This window comes from Notolepis coatsorum (genome assembly GCF_963971535.1).
Source record: "Notolepis coatsorum genome assembly, chromosome: 16".
NCBI classification, from domain to species: Eukaryota; Metazoa; Chordata; class Actinopteri; order Aulopiformes; family Paralepididae; genus Notolepis; species Notolepis coatsorum.
Window position 1 is genome coordinate 69372071 of NC_140180.1, and position 18481 is coordinate 69390551.

The 18481-nt window shown below is 43.7% G+C and overlaps 1 protein-coding gene across 1 annotated transcript in view; it reads left to right on the forward strand.

Annotated features, from left to right (window-relative positions):
- Positions 1–829: 829 nt before the first annotated feature.
- gabra2b (gamma-aminobutyric acid type A receptor subunit alpha2b) overlaps positions 830–18481 on the forward strand; it is a gene marked incomplete at both ends in the record, with an annotated part of 135573 nt that continues 117921 nt past the window's right edge. The window contains one exon of the mRNA XM_084332065.1: positions 830–923. Within this exon, the coding sequence (XP_084188191.1) occupies positions 830–923 (94 nt within the window). The remainder of the gene's footprint in view (positions 924–18481) is intronic.

The following is an 18481-nucleotide window of genomic DNA, read 5'->3' on the forward strand; positions in this document are numbered from 1 at the left end:
TTAACCAAAAAATACCACTAAAAATCATATGCAGGTGGGGGGTGGGGGGAATCACAGGTGTTTAGCCCTGTCCCGCAGCTTTCACCTCATGCCGCCTCGTGAGGTGCGGTCTCGTTTGCCCTGAGGGGCAGCTGCTGGCAGATCCCTACCTTCCCATCCAAGTGCAGGGTAGGAAGCTGCGCTAGGCTCACCGCGTAAGCGGTTGCTGGGCCCATCCCTCAATGCACTGCGCGGCGCCTCACGGAACGCGTTGTGGGGAGCGCTGCGGGACGCGCTGCGGCCCCGTGGCCTTGCGCCGCCTCGCATTGGGTCGCTCCCTGCTCTCCAACCTGGAGTAGTGGCGACCCAGGAGCAACCGCTGCTCCTCCATCTCCCTGCAGGCCACCGACACCTCCTCGATGGATGAGCCAAACAAGCCGTCCTCGGAGAGGGGGGCCAGGAGGAGATGCAGCCTTCTCCGGTCCTCCAGAGAAGACTGCTCTAACCACAGGTGTCTGTGGATCAAGGTGGTTAATGCCATGAGCTTGCCCGAGGCTATGCCCTGCAGCTGCGTGATGTGCATGCTAGCCCCCAAGGCCTGGGCGAGGAGCTCACAGTGATCCGGACCCAATGTCTCCCCACTCGTCACCAGCTTCCACTGAAAAGACAACGCAATATTGGTCGCGGCGGCCAGGTTCTGTGTGGCGGTGATGTACGCCTTGTCGGCCCATTCCGCCATCTGCCATTTGAGCCGCAAATCATCCGCCATCAGATAAACCACGCCTGGGCTGGTTGGTGGCCTACCCAGACTGGACTCTGTGGGGACACCAGGGCCGGGGATCCTCCCCACATGAGACCTCCGGTTGGCTCAAACTCCACACTGCACGCCGTGAGGGCTCACCTGACTGCCATGACAGCCGGTCCAAGGAACCACCGCGATGAAGGTTGGAAGCCAAGCGTTGGAAGCGCTGGTGGAGTCCTGAAAAGGACTTTTTTTGTGGTAGTGTTGCCATCTCTAAACTAAAATCACACTACTAACTACCTCTAACTCTCAAACTGCAGAATGCCTCGGAGCATAGGGTTATATACATAGCCGGAAGGGGGCATGGCTGGATAGATGTAAGGTGCATGAGTAATACTTTCAATGTGTACAATAGGTACAAATTAGCTATTTCAATGGGCGAGCAAGACGCGCAGCCAGTAACGAAATATAACTTTCTTGCTGAGCTTGTTCAGTACCTGAGATCACGTGTACAAATAATCTAAGGGAATGAATAAAGGGAAGATGATTAAACAGAAGGTTTTTTAGTTACAGTACTGAATTCTGCCATCCGGACTCATACAATTTGAAATATTACTATAGAATATAGAATAGCAGTCCTATAAATTACCTTATTATAGCGATGTTGCACATCTATGGATCAGGCCAAATCTACTCATTCCAATGACAGAGTTCAATTTGGATTTAGTATCACCAGGCGTGCATGAAGAACGAGAATGAAATCTACTGTAAATACAGTCAGCTTTTTATTTTTGCGACGGGTCCGCCATTTTGAATCCGTTTGGAATGCGGATTTTTGCTAAATGTTCACAGAAGGGAGACAAACTAACTGCGCTCCAAACTATGCCAATAACGTTCAGTTTTGTGGTATATAATCCCGAGAAATAAGAGAAATAAAAAAGAATAATCAGCAAGTCATTTGCTCCCAGAAAGCTGGAGAACCTTGAGGGGAGGGAACAGATGGTGGAGGTAAACGGTACCCTATCCCCCCCCCCCCCCCCCTCCCAGTGAGCTGTGGTGTTCCACAAGGAAGCATACTAGGACCGCTACTGTTCCTAATTTATGCAAATTACATGTCGTCAGCTTGTGACTGCAACTTGTTCCTGTTTGCGGACGACTCAGCCCTGCTGGTCTCTGACAAGAACAAGTTACAGGTTGAAAAAACCCTCAGCTCGGAACTAGGCAAAATCTGTATATGGCTCGCTGATAACAAACTATCATTACACATGGGCAAAACAGAGTCCATTCTCTTCGGTTCAAATAACAAACTCAGCAAGACCGACGGCTTCTCAGTTACAGTGGGTGACAATATTGTCACAAGGAAAGATGAAATTACATACCTAGGTTCCATCCTAGAGGCAAATCTTTCTTGTGACAAAATGGCATCCAATGTAATAAAAAAAGTCAACCAACGAACTCGATTCTTGTACCGGATCTCCTCTCTGGTAAACAAGAATACCCTGAAGACTTTGGCAGGAGCACTCATTCAAGGGTACTACGACTATGCTTGCACCTCATGGTACCAAAGCACCTCAAAGGCGCTAAAAACAAAATTACAAACATCTCAAAACAAACTGGTCAGACTACTGCTTGACCTTACTCCTAGAACCCACCTCACCCCTGCCCACTTTGACAACCTAGGATGGCTTAGAGTAGACAACAGAGTACAGCAACTTGCAATGGGCCTGGTCTACAAGATACACTACACGACCAAGGTACCCATGTACATGTCAAAATACTTCCCAAAGGTCAGTGAATACCACGATCACAACACCAGAGGGATCTCCACAAATCATGTTAAACCCAGATTCGGCTCAAACAAGGGACTAAACACGTTTCGCAATTATGCCACATCAATGTGGAACGCCCTACCCAAAGCTGTAAAGGAATGTGAATCACTACCCACTTTCAAAACCACTCTCAAAGAACACCTACGGGAGACTGCAATTCGAAACTGGCCCCTGTAAATGTCCTAACCCAACCCCCTCCAATGTACAGTAAATTACCAAGTATGGTTTTGTCAATATTCCAATGTACAGTTTTGCTTGTACAGTTGTACAGTGTTCCCCACCCACCCACCCCTCCTACCCAATCAATCAATCAATCAATCAATCAACCCTAGGAGATGTAGTTTTTCGAAATTTCAACGCTCATTGAAAGCCCTGTATTTCCTTCATCATAATGACTACAGCGAAATGGCCGCTCGGATTTATTTCCGGTCGAAATTCCTGATCTATTGAATACAATTCCTAAACTCATATTTCATTAATAACACTTTAACCTATTGGTAAACAAATGTATTCCTGAAAATATACACTGACTGCTGTTGTGACATGGTTAGGATGTTTACTGTTGGATACATTTGAAAACAAAAATAACATGCCTTCTGATTCTGAAAAAGTGCCTGGGATATGTTCCCCGTGTGTGTCCCCCGTGTTATTTACGCCCCTGCTTCGCGGGTCACATAATAACCGACATGCATTGCGGGCTGCATTTTTCGGCGATCAACCAATACATTGTTGTAAAGTTGAATTTTCCGCCTTTCGATCGTCACCTCACTCAACCTATTGCGTGATTCGGGTCTCGGGTTACAAGACGAAATATCCGGCGAGCGTCTTTTGACAAGCCATTCTGACGAGTGACGGTTGTGAACGGCTGAAAATGATTGACCACCAGTAGCCAAGGAGCGTCTGCTCCGAAAGCGATCCCAGACGAGCGCTGATTGCATCGAGAAAGGGGCAGAAGAAGACCAACAAGTTATTTGTTTTGACTCACGCGTCTGAATGAATGGCAGAGGACAGCCAAACCAGCAAGCTCTCGCCACATTTGGTTCGCGGGCCTTGAGTTTGACACATATGCTCTAGGGGCTTGTATGTGGCATTCTCCAAGAAGCAAAATTATAGACAGATTATATCAATATAACCCCCCCCCCCCCCCCCCATTCACCAGAATGCAGGAAATTAAGTCTTTGTAACTCAAATCTTCTCAGTGGGGACCCCCAGACCCCACTTAAAAAGTGGCCTGAATGGGGTAATATTTCACGCTATATTTCCCAGCCTGAATGATTTTACCTTTATAGTTCATGGCATAAGATTGTATATGCTGACGGAATACTTGAAGGTAGGGATGCTTGATATTGGCTTTTTTACCGATATTCCGATATTGTCCAACTCTTAATTTCCGATACCGATATCAACCGATATCAACCGATACCAATATATGCAGGGTTTCCCCCCCCAAAAAAACGGAATAATTTCAGATAACTAATAATTTCACTGGATGCAATATTGTTATTGTTTTTTTTTTTTTTTTTGATACCGATATTTTCCGATATCACATTTTACTGCCGATATCGGCCGATAATATCGGTCAGCCGATAATATCGGCCATCCCTACTTGAAGGTAATTGAATTGCCTGGTTGTTCAGGCATACTCACAGTAGGACAGACCTTTAAAGAGCCAGTGCATGTGACAAATCATCAGCCGCGCCATTCTCAGTCAGAACCATTTATATATAACGAATGTCTAACATGTGTGAGGTCAAATTGGTTCCCTGATCACTTTGGATGAGCTTGGGGATGCAGAAGACAGAAATGAACTTGGTCAAGGCTTTCATGATAGACTTGGTGGTTATGTTGCACTAGCGGTAAGCAGCTGTGTAGCTGGTCGTTTTGATACATCACAGTAAAAAGATACATACTATCAGATTTGGAATTGGGCAGTTAGCCAACACAGTCAATTAACAAATGCTCAAAAGGTTTACCATCTGTGGCAAGGAGCAGGATTAATGGACCGATTTGGTTTTCCTGTGAACTGACAAGTGTGATGGTTTTGTTGTAGGCTGAAATGTCTTTTCTCAACAGAGGCCAAATATGGAAAATCTTGTCATAATGTGTTTTTAACCCCCAAATGCCCAGCCACTATATCATGTGCAGTCCTCAAAACACTGATTTTAAGGTTAGTGGGGACCAGAATCTAGAAAATTGCATCATCAACAAACTTGTCACCTTGAGACAACCTTTTTCTCACCAACATGCCCTTCTCAACACTGCATGCACCTGCTGAACCAGCTTTGTTGGGTCCTTCTGTTGCTCCTGTATCAAGTCAGTGCGACACACAGAGAAGGGAAAGGCGTGGCATTGGTGACATATGGTGACTTCTGGCTTGTAACCTGGATCAACTTCTTTGGTCATGTCTGGAATGAGTCTCCAGGGGAGAGCACAGGAGATTTATCAGGAGATTCATTTGTTGCATCTCTCTAACTCAAATAAGTAGCCAGGCACTCAGGAAGAGTTTCTTTAAAATGCTCCAACAAGACTAGCTCACACAAGAGATAATGCTTCCAAAGTGTGAACCTCAGAGGCCAGCTGCAATTTACCTATATGAAAAGTCTATTCTATGTGACCTTTAGCATCCACTTGAGGAGTGAGAATGGCGCTGCTCCGACCGGCTGCCTTTCTGTTCGCTCCGTCGAGACTGTGCTTATTTTTGTTAATTTTTATAGTTTTAAGAGTTTTATTTGCACCAACTGTTGGTGCATTATATGTGTATGACCGTCAGTCACTCATTGACATTGGATTAAGGAAAACTTACCGACTGGATTGCTCTCTGGATCGGATTGCTGAACAACAGCAGTGGCCCGCCGAGATCCTTTGTTGTGGCCGTGGCCGAGGCAAGGAGAAGGCGCGACGGCGAGGTAGAAGAGCCGGCGTCCGAAATAGATTGAGATCCAAACGACACAGAACCACATTGCCCAGCATATTGTTGACCAATGTGCAATCGATAGGAAATAAACTGGACGACATCAGAGCATGGATCCAATTCCAGAGGGACATTCGGGACTGCAACGTCCTCTGTTTCACAGAAACTTGGCTGTCTCCAGACGTCCCAAATCATGCAATAGAACCGGCAGATCACTTCTTCGTTCTCCGCAAGGACCGAACGGCAGAAGAGTCACAAAAGACGAAAGGACGCGGCATTGCTTTCATGGTAAACAAGGAGTGGTGCGATATAGGCAACGCAAAGGAATTGTCTAACCACTGCTCCCCAGACCTGGAGTATATCACCATCAAATGCCGACCCTTCTTTCTCCCGAGGGAGCTAACGTCCATCATCATGATCGGAGTATATATCCCACCACAAGCGAACACTGGGGCCGCACTTTCAAAGCTACACGACGAGGTAAATAAACTACAGATAGCTAATGTTGACGCTGCCATTTTGGTTCTGGGCAATTTCAACAGCGCGCGTCTTAAAAAGGTGTTGCCGAATTTCTATCAGCATGTGACCTGTCCCACCAGAGGCGAGAACATATTAGACCATGTATACTCGCAATTTAAGAATGGGTACAAGGCTCACAGGCTCTTAGTCCATTCGGTAAATCGGACCACGCCGCCATCTTTCTTTTGCCAAAGTATAAACAGAGTCTCAAGCGAACGCCGGTAGTATCGCGAGAGGTTAAGCGTTGGACTGTGACATCAGAGGAGACACTCCAAGCTGCACTTGAATGCACAGACTGGAGTGTATTCCGTGATAACACAGCCAATATTAACGAATACACTGAAACGGTGCTTGACTTTGTCTGTACTCTGGTAGAAGAAACAATCCCCTCTACCACAATTAGAATCTACCCAAATCAAAAGCCCTGGGTAGATAAATCCGTCCGTGAGGCTCTGAAAGTGCGCACCTCAGCCTACAACACCGGGCTGGTGACAGGCAACATGGAAGAACACAAGACGGCAAGATACAACGTCAGGAGAGCAGTAATAGAGGCAAAACGGCGTTACAGGGATAAAGTTGAACTTCAGTTTGAACAGGCTGACTCTAGAGGTATGTGGCAGGGCCTCAGAACAATGACAGATTACAAAGGCACCTCCCTCAAACTGAACAGTGACATCTCCTTAGCAAATGATCTCAATACCTTCTATGCGAGGTTTGAGGCTGTGAATAACAACACCAGCCTACAAGCCACGGCAATGGGGGGGGGGGGTCTGCTGATGGAGACTCAGTGTTCAGGGTAACAGAGCATGAGGTGAGGCGGACCTTTAAAAAAGTGAATATCAGGAAGGCAGCAGGACCGGACGGCATCCCCGGCCGCGTCCTAAAAGTCTGTGCCGACCAACTGGCCCCGGTATTCACTGACATCTTTAACCTGTCCTTAGAACAGGCTGTCATCCCCACCTGTCTGAAGAAGTCCACCATCATCCCTGTACCCAAAAAATCGACGCCTGCTTGCCTCAACGACTACCGCCCTGTAGCCCTCACCTCCATAGCCATGAAGTGCTTTGAGAAGCTAGTGAAGGGCTACATCTGTTCCTCCCTCCCCATCAACCTGGACCCCCTGCAATTTGCATACCGCCCTAACAGATCCACGGAGGATGCCATAGCCCATGTGCTGCACACAGCAGCATCACACCTGGACAAGAGGCAGGGGAACTATGTGAGAATGCTGTTCATCGACTACAGCTCAGCATTCAATACCATAGTCCCCTCCAAACTCATAGCCAAGCTCAGGGACCTGGGCTTGAACTATGACCTCTGCCAGTGGGTCTTGGACTTCCTGACGGGCAGACCCCAGGTGGTAAGAGCAGGCAACTGCACCTCCTCATCCATCACGCTCAACATAGGGGCCCCCCAGGGCTGTGTTCTGAGCCCCCTCCTCTACTCCCTGTACACACATGACTGCGTGGCACAGCGGAACAACAACACAATCATCAAATTTGCTGATGACACAGTAGTGGTGGGCCTGATCTCTGCCAACGACGAGAGGGCCTACCTGGAAGAGGTAGAGAATCTGTCACAGTGGTGTCAGGAGAACTGCCTCTCCCTGAACGTCAGCAAAACAAAAGAGATGATTGTGGACTTCAGGAGGTCGGGGGTCAAGGACTACAGCCCCCTCAGCATCGACGGGGCACCGGTTGAGAGAGTGAACAGTTTCAAGTACCTCGGAGCCCACATATCCGAGGACTTGACATGGACCACACACATTGACAGTGTTGTGAAGAAGGCACGACAACGCCTCTACTTCCTCAGGCGCCTAAGGAAGTTCCAAGTCAGTCAGAAGATCCTTAGGAACTTCTACTCATGTACAATAGAGAGCATCCTGACTGGCAACATCACCTCCTGGTTTGGGAATAGCACTGCACAAGACCGTAGCAGACTACAAAGAGTGACACGTTCAGCCGAACGCACAATTGGAGGGGGGCTTCCCAACCTCCAGAACATTTACAACAAGCGGTGCAGGGGGAAGGCTAAGAGAATCATCAAGGACTCCAGCCACCCGAACAACTGCCTCTTTGAACTGCTGCGGTCAGGCAAGCGATACCGGAGTCTTAAGGCGAGCACAGAAAGACTCAGAAGAAGCTTCTATCCCCAGGCCATCAGGCTGCTCAACGAACAATAAACACTATGCAACAACCATCAAATGCACACAGCACACACACCCACACGCACACACTCACTTAAACAAACAACACACTGCAGCACCCACTCTCCACACTTTAGATCACCTAAACACACTTTATATTTATTGGTAAAGGATTTGCACTACAACTCGTACACCTTACTGTAAATTGTACCTAAATTGTACCTCATCCCATTTCTGCTCTGCACTATATAGTATTGTATATTAGTACATTGCATAGTATATTGTATATTGTATGGTAACTCAGTTACTTCTATTCTGCATCGAACATTGTACATATGTCTATACTGAACACTGTGACCTCTATTTTTACTTCTATTTTACATGCTATACTATTTTATTTCATACTTATCTTGTCTAGCACAGTCTCTGGAGCGTAACAGTAAGAAGCATTTTGTATAAAAGTATTCTGTACTTCTGTATGACAACTATTAAAGAAACTTGAAACTTGAAACTTGAAACTTGAGTTGTATGCTCCTCCCATGTCACATGCCACTATGAATTCATATAGGCCTATAGTTCACATGACACTACTGCTACATTCATGCTCTGATGAAGGCTGACTAGGCCCAAACGTTAGCATGTTTGGTTTGATGGCCAAAATAATATCACCAGGTGGCAGTGGAGTACCTCCTGGCTAAGGTAAGGACCCCCTATGTCTATTTTACCGAACCTGAAACATGTTTCTGTAACGGTCATAATGGCTTACTTTACCAGACATAAACCAAGCGTTTTCTAACGATCTGATTCCCCTTGATGATTTTGTGAAGGTACATATGTACATGTTATATACCTTTGATTTGGGAGTATTTGGGGTTTCAGGGAATCAACCAGAACGATTTGGGGTTATTGCATATAATGCATCCTATCTCGCGATCTATGGAAAAAGACTGGATTATTCCGGAAATGGGGCGCTGTTTAGCATGTAGCGTGTAACAAACTACAGTGTGTAGAAATGAGCTGATTAGTCAGTAATGGACTATGAACAATGCCTGTAAAATGAGCCATACTATTGTCTCCATAGCTATAATACAGAACACACGATGGGTCTGCAAACATAGCTAAAATGGTCATTAAGGCTGGCGCCAAAGAGCGCAGATGGCGAAAGCTAGTGGCCGTGAATGAGTTAAGGCCGAGATATGTTTCAACATTCGCCGATATTTTGCGTGTGGGAGCTAGACCGACATACTGCCACCTCAGTTCAATGCATGGGTTGCACTACACCACCGAACCACTAGGTGACTGTGCTGCGTTGTGTTGTACAAATGGCTATATTTTCTGACTTCCTCTGCCAGTCTTTCTTCGATTTGGTTCATGTTTGTAATGTAGTTAATCACGATGGATAATGGAACGCTCCGACCAAGCTCCCAAGATGATAAATTATAAAAACGGAAGTATGTCAGACGGAACATTTTTGGCCAGCTGCATGTAGGCGTCACCGGTAGGCTGGCAGGAGCTCGACAGGCTCACCGCAACCTTCACAACGACTTTGACGTCTAAATATGTCTAAAGTCTAAATTAAGCATCACTCTTGCTGTAGCTCTGCTGCTAAAAAGTCAGAGCTGTTCCATGCCCAGCTACAGGGCATACACATTTTACAAACTGCTCTGGAGGACTGAACTGAGTAACAACATTCCGAGTGTCAGTGCTTTAGTCTACAGCACTGAACTACCACATCAGACAAAACATTTGAAAGACCACATTTTGGGTGTACTAAAGGAAAGCTTGTTTCAATCTTGGGTTTTTTGTCTGATTCTGTTTTGCCACTTTTAGCAACTGATCCTTTGTGTAGGCATCTAATAAACCCTCACTTGGATTGTGCACAAATTCCTCTACAGCAGACATGGTCACACCAATACTAGTAGACACCCACACTGACCGGTAACCAAATACTTACAAAGCACTACACTCAAAAATTGTACCTGCCACGAAACCCAAGGCTATGCAAAACACTAGAGTGACAACAATGTACACACACACACACACACACACACACACACACACACACACACACACACACACACACACACACACACACACACACACACACACACACACACACACACACACACACACACACACACACACACACACACACACACACACACTTTGTTCATAGCATCCTCTGCTGGTGAAAATAATTAATTCTACCATCTAAACTACTTCTACTACTACTACTACTACTACTACTACTACTACTACTATACTACTACTACTACTACTACTACTACTACTACTACTGCTACTACTACTACTACTACTACTACTACTACTACTACTACTACTACTACTACTACTACTACTACTACTACTACTACAGTATCCTTACTACTAATGTGGAATCACCATTTGGATATTAATCATATTTGTCTGTATAGCTGTATAATATATCAGCTGTATAGCATATTATATAAAATAATATATTTTCAAAGTATTGCCATATCTCATATGTACTGTACCTGTAATATGTTGTGAGGTTAAAGGGGAGGCTATGAAATATACAGGTTGTTCTGTTCCCATACAGTGTACTCTAAAGCAGTTTGGTCTGTATTATTAGTGACTATGATTACCGTCTCCCATAACCAGCAACAAGAGAGACACATTTGTCCTACCCCAACATGCCAATCAGTTTAACACACATTCTTTTATTACACAACTATACAATACATACCCCTGTCATACACACACACAAACACGCTCACACATACACACTCACTCATACCTCACACCTATACATTGCACTTTTTGTGTAGTAACTTACAAATTAGTGTGGGTGAATAACTAATTGAAACTTAATAGCTATTATTAGCTTGCAAATGCATCATTATTTTAATTAATTCCACATACCTACTCTCTGTGGAAATAATAGTTTAGTGTGAGACCAGTGAAAGTGAGGTGTAGTCCAGGAACATGCTAATCTTACAAAATATTGTTGAATTATTCATTATTAAATTAATATATAATAAGCCAATTAGCCATAAATGATGCCTCATTACAGACCTTTTAAACAGCCCTCATTGTATTCATTGAGGCACCAGAGAATAAACAGAAGTGCATTTACAACATATTGAGCTGGTATGCACAAACTGAATAGATAAACAAGATTAGGAATTAAGCTAGTGACCTCAGGAAAATTATTATGTTTCGGCCCGCAAACGCATCTGAATTTTTTATTTCGGCCCCCTTGGTAATTGAGTTTGATACCCCTGCCAGGGTTTTTAGGCAATTCTTTCTTTGTGGATTATATTGTATTATATGTAATTGTTTTTATATGTGTAATAAACAAAAGAAAGAAAGAAAGGACTAACATTTAACTTATTTAAATAATAAATAATAAATAAATAATAAATAACTAAATAAATAACTAGATATATATAAATAGAGATTTTTTCTGCAAGCCATTTATCAGGTCAGGCCACCGGCCCAATGGCCAGTCCAGGCCGCGTCTATGCCAAATACAACGCTGTTCGGTTTCCGGGTTCCTCTGATTGGCCAAGTTTAAAGTGCTAAGTGCTGCTAAGTGCTTTATAATATTGTATTTTATAATATTGTCGCGCATCACGCATCATGACAAACCAATAAAATCGCAAATCGCTACTTTACATCAGGGTGAACGCTGTTGGTAACACTTCAATGACAGAGCTCTTGACTCAGAGTGGCATTGTGCGTGATGCGCGACAATATTATAAAATACAATATTATAAAGCACTTAGCAGCACTTAGCACTTTAAACTTACCAGAACTTTAGCACGCGGAGGCGGAAACAGGCTTCGACAGCGACTTTAGAAGCGGCTGATTAAACAAGATGAAAGCGAAATACGAAAGTGAAAGTCAAGTCGTCGCCACTCATAGCAAATATGAGAGCTCTGTAGCGATTTTATTGGTTTGTCATGACAAACCAATTACATAATCAAACATATGTGTAAAGAAACAACATATTCCAGTTAACGGTATATTTTTTTAATGATTCGTTACGGCGTAGTCAATACTTCCATGCGTATAAATTGAGGAAGTTGAGAACACACAGGGACCTCTGCCGCTCTGCCGCGCGCTGCAACACACAGAGGAGCTTGGCGCGGTGTAGCGGCAGGCGTGGATAAGGGGGCGTGCTAGCGCGCGGTCACGTGGGCGTTGTGGCCAATCAGAGGAACCCGGAAACCGAACAGCATTGTATTTGGCATAGACGCGTCCAGGCCTGCTGAGAGGTCCGTCAACTCATCCTCACTATCGCGCTGTCACAACTAGAAACACTGGCCTTGCATTAAAAAAGAGAGAATTTAATAACGATATATATATTTTTAATATATAGCAGGCCAGGCCACCGGAAAATCTCTCGGTGCTCCCGATGGCCAGTCAAGGCCTGTCTATCAGGTTCTATTCATGAGCCACTCTGCTCAGGCGAGCAGTAAATATATCACAAGCCTGTTAGATGACAAAAACTCTGCTTACCTGTGCAGTGCGTTGTTACAATGTTTATCACAGATATGGATCCATATATGCAAAAGATAAGTAAGTTATTAAGAAGCAAATAGTGAAGTAGCAAAGTTAAGTAAAGAGAAGTAACAAATGACAGGGTAGTGTCTTACAAATAAAGAAAAAGTAGATGTACAGCATTACATTTGAAAACACGTCTGTTAACTTGGTGTTTATCTTCCCATGACATTTAAGATAACAGGATACCAGGTGTTCCTTACAATAACCTTTGGGATATAAAATGTCTCCTATATCTCAACAGTTCATTAGATGGGAACTAACAGACCTTTGACCTCTTGCATGCAAGGATGTTCAGTATTAATATTACAAACAGGATATATTCAGAAATACACCAGATGCATGAAAGAGACATAAAGATGATATAGAAATGATTATGGATGTGATATGGAGATGGATATTGTATAGATATGATATTGTCAGATGTGTAGAATTCACACATACAGTGTATGGTAACTGTTCATTTGTTCTGTTAAACTGCTCCTTTCTTCCTCCACCTCCTCCTCCTAATTTGCTTCTTAGGTACCAACGTTGCTGAATGGGAGTATTTAGAGTCAGTGGTTTGAAGGGCAAATGGATGGTTAGGGTAACAGACTGAGGTTGTTGAAATGTTCCGATATGTTGAATGAATGAATGTTGAAAGAAAGATTTTTCTATTGCATTTGTGGGATGGCCCTGGCCTTTATGGGAGGGGACGTGACGGCCCTCTGTGTCTCTTATCTCTCTAGTTCTTTGGCCTTTCACACCAGCAGGACTCCGTGTTGGTTCCAGTTCCCAAACCTAATTTTGAACCGGCCGGCACGCTCACTCAAGGCTGAAAATGAATTGGTTCCAAACCTGGAAAGTTGGTTCTCAGCTGGAACCAAATTATTTTAGATTTTTCCTTATGAACTATGAACTATGGTAGGCGTGTCATATTCTAGGCTGCGACGAGCAGTGAGCATTGAGCAATGCCCTCCATTAATGACGGAGGGTGTGGAACTTTGGTTCTGCTTAAACTGGTGTGAACGCGGGCTGGTTCGCCAGAAAGCACCAAGGTTCTGAGACTCTAGAATGGAACCAGAGCCACAGCCAGAGCCAGAACCAGAGCCAGAGCCAGAGCCAGAGCCAGAGCCAGAGCCAGAGCCAGAGCCAGAGCCAGAGCCAGAGCCAGAGCCAGAGGCAGAACCAGAGCCAGAGGCAGAACCAGAGCCAGAGCCAGAGCCAGAGCCAGAGCCAGAGCCAGAGCCAGAGCCAGAGCCAGAGCCACAGCCACAGCCAGAGCCAGAGCCAGAGCCAGAGCCAGAGCCAGAGCCAGAGCCAGAGCCAGAGCCAGAGCCAGAGCCACAGCCAGAGCCAGAGCCAGAGCCAGAGCCACAGCCAGAGCCAGAGCCAGAGCCAGAGCCAGAGCCAGAGCCAGAGCCAGAGCCAGAGCCAGAGCCAGAGCCAGAGCCAGAGCCAGAGCCAGAGCCAGAGCCAGAGCCAGAGCCAGAGCCAGAGCCAGAGCCACAGCCAGAGCCAGAACCAGAGCCAGAGCCAGAGCCAGAGCCAGAACCAGAGCCAGAGCCAGAACCAGAGCCAGAGCCAGAGCCAGAGCCAGAGCCAGAACCAGAGCCAGAGCCAGAACCAGAGCTAGATCCAGAGCCAGAGCCAGAGCCACAGCCAGAGCCAGAGCCACATCTGTCTGAAAGCGGTATCTTAGGAGTACCAGTGTTAAGAGGTCCGTCAGTTGGTTGGCTGCCCCTAAGAAGGGAGTGGCCTATACTGTAGGTATAAAATGACTGCTGTTCCTCTATGTAAGTGCTGTTGCATAAATACTCTATATTCATAATAATTAATATTATGATAATTTCATGTATAAAGTAATAAATAATTGGATGTAAAGCTAAAATATAAATAGGTCATTTGATGTACAGTAAATTAATTGGTCAACAGTTAAAAGCAATAAGGCACAAAATCTCATGAGTGTTACTTTATTTAATTTATTTAAGAGCGGAAATGACAGAACTGTCTCTCTTTCTCTCTCTAATGGACTTCAGGTGAGCAGGTGTCTCACACTGCTCCACAAGATTTAAGTTAGGCTACAATTATTGACATCTGAAGTCAAAGCAGTCAAAGTAACTTTCCAAGGACTCAAGAGCCTCTTCATGCCAAGCGGCCAACAAGGTATTTTATTTTATTTGATGAATGCACTTTGTTTCATGCGCAAGCTAAGCGCCATTGTATTTAATTAGTTTTAAACGATGTAGCCTACTGTTTAATTTTCTGATGCATTTTGTACTGTTCATTCATAAATATAGTTCTCATGGTGTGAGAAGGGACGAGGAGGTGTGGATGAGCCCAACGGATAAATGCCCATTTATAAAGAACCGACCTGTGTCTGTGTTGTTGTGAATTCTACTGTGTATTCTCTCTCTTGTGTTTGCTGAGCAGCAGTTCTTCCACATGTTCTCTCTCTTGTGTTTGCTGAGCAGCAGTTCTTCCACATGTTCTCTCTCTTGTGTTTGCTGAGCAGCAGTTCTTCCACATGTTCTCTCGCTTGTGTTTGCTGAGCAGCAGTTCTTCCACATGTTCTCTCGCTTGTGTTTGCTGAGCAGCAGTTCTTCCACATGTTCTCTCGCTTGTGTTTGCTGAGCAGCAGTTCTTCCACATGTTCTCTCTCTTGTGTTTGCTGAGCAGCAGTTCTTCCACATGTTCTCTCTCTTGTGTTTGCTGAGCAGCAGTTCTTCCACATGTTCTCTCTCTTGTGTTTGCTGAGCAGCAGTTCTTCCACATGTTCTCTCTTGTGTTTGCTGAGCAGCAGTTCTTCCACATGTTCTCTCTCTTGTGTTTGCTGAGCAGCAGCTCTTCCACATGTTCTCTCTCTTGTGTTTGCTGAGCAGCAGTTCTTCCACATGTTCTTTCTCTTGTGTTTGCTGAGCAGCAGTTCTTCCACATGTTCTCTCTCTTGTGTTTACTGAGCAGCAGTTCTTCCACATGGCCTTAACTTTTGATTTGGTTGTACTTTTACACGCCACACAACCTCACTCATCCAAACACACCTTACATGGGGGACCCTGATGTAAACAAGACAAACGCGTACGTCTTTCTCTGGTCTGCATCCCCTTAACAATTGTGTGTATTGAGCTGTACTGTATTGTACCCATTCTGCAATCTGTTAAATAAAGTTTTCATTCATTCATTCATTCATTCATTCATTCATTCATTCATTCATTCATTCATTCATTCATCATGCACACCACTGATACCTAACCTTTACATATTTTATTATGAGTTGGTTTTTACATTACATTATATTTACTAATTTGTTGCAGATCTTGAGCAAGGTTTGTAACATATCAAACCTCTAATATTTGAAACCTATGTATGTTGGAGATCTGTGGATTCAAATAGGTGTGTGTGTGTGTGTGTGTGTGTGTGTGTGTGCGTGCGTGCGTGCGTGCGTGCGTGCGTGCGTGCGTGCGTGCGTGCGTGCGTGCGTGCGTGCGTGCGTGCGTGCGTGCGTGCGTGCGTGTGTGTGTGTGTGGGTAGAAGGTGAAAAGATGAATTTCATATTAGCCCTTAACGACTAATACGATTGTATTTAAGATAAAACACTTTATTGTCTGGAGGGGGAAATTGAACAATATTTGACTATATTCTATTCTAAATGTATAGACCAAGCAGATGAGTCATGGTTCAGCTAAGTACTACAGTATAACTTTGTATCACTAATATCACCGACATCTAAGAAGGGAGATCCCCCCTTGAATTGGCCCTTCTAAGGTTTCTCTCCTCCACATTGCCTGTGGTGCATTTTTTCCTATTGTTAGGTTTTTCTAGTGAGTTTTTCCTTACCTTCACACACACACACACACACACACACACACACACACACACACACACACACACACACACACACACACACACACACACACACACACACACACACACACACACACACACACACACACACACACACACACACACACACACACACACACACACACACACACACACACACACACACACACACACACACACACACACACACACACACACACACACACCTATTTGAATCCACAGATCTCCAACATACATAGGTTTCAAATATTAGAGGTTTGATATGTTACAAACCTTGCTCAAGATTTGCAACAAATTAGTCTGGGAGTGTTTATTCATCAGGAAATTCCTTGATATTCAAATCTCATTTTCAAGGGAGATCAGGCAAAATAGCGCACCATTACAAAGTAAAACAAATGAAGAATAGAGCATGTTAAAACAGACAAAATAGGAGAAAGCTGCTCTACAGAGTTATGAGCGAATCCTGGGTACCTGGGTACCATCTAGTGGAGTGAACATTATAACAGCTGGTAGTAAGTGATTACACAGATATATAAAAAAAGAAAAGAAAAAAAAACATATAAACAAAATGTCAAAAGAAAAACCACAGGAACAATTAAAGTCCAATTGGCTGGGAACTAAAAACAAAAAGAAAACTCACGGGACAAAACTATAATAAGAGTAGAAAATCCAGGGAATAATTAAAGGGAGCAGGCAGGAGGTTCACCAGGCGAGGTAGTCAGGCTGAGACTGTGGTACAAGGGAGAAAAAACAAAGTTACAACTGAAACAAAACAGAGCATGGAATGTCAACTGGTATCTTAATGGAAAAGGCACAGGACTCAACTAAGTAAGTGTACGATTTGGAAAAGTGGAAGAGTTGTGACCAGTCAGGCAGGGTTGATTGGATAGGAAACAGCTGATTGCCTGCCTCCCCCTGGACTCCTGCTTGATTGAGACAGAGAGAGATAGTGGGGGGGCAAGGGAGACAGGGGAAGGGAAGCCTGGTGGCTTGGAGGTGCATAACAATTAAAGTGCCCAACAATATCATCCTTGCACTTAATTTCAGTTGAGTCAACTAAAATGCGTTCAGGGAGGCCTGAAGTAGAATTGGAACATGACATTGATTTGATATGTTTCCAAAATCTTCAAAATAGATTTTAAATAATATTCCAATTTAGATATTCTAGTCCGGATTGTGCATTTATTTCTCTAGGGCCGGTCCAGTCAGTGGGGGAGTTAGTGGACAGCCTTGAACCAGGAGGCATTCTTTCCTTGATTGGGTTAGATAGTTCCTCTGTGAACCAAGCATTCACCCAGAAATGCTGTTTTCTTTTTATAGGGACATGCTTACAAATCGACATGATGGAGGTATGAAAATATTCCCACGCACACTGGACATCATGGATTAAACGGACTCTGCCAATGTCACTATTGTACTGATCAGAAATGCTCGCTCTTCATACTAATCATACTACTGTAAATACTAATACTAAATAAATACCTTTTATAAACATAACAAGGTTTGAACTAGGGTGAGACTTACACACTACAGGCAACAGTACAATGATCACTGACACCATTACATAATACTGCAGTTGAGGTAATACTAATAATAATAATAATAATAATAATAATAATAATAATAATAATAATAATAATAATAATAATAATAATAATAATAATAATAATAATAATAATAATAATAATAATAATAATAATAATAATAATAATAATAATAATAATAATAATAATAATAATAATAATAATAATAATAATAATAATAATAATAATAATAATAATAATAATACACTTTATTTGTATTGCACCTTTCATAAAACAAGTGTTTCACAGCAGTAAAATAGACATAAAATAGACAGGTATAAGATGCATAAGATTGACAGAATATAAGCAATGTAGAGAGTAAGAAAAGAGTAAAAATAATGCAGGTAATAACAATACGTATGAATGAACAGAATATCATTACACCTGTGGACTAGATTCTTC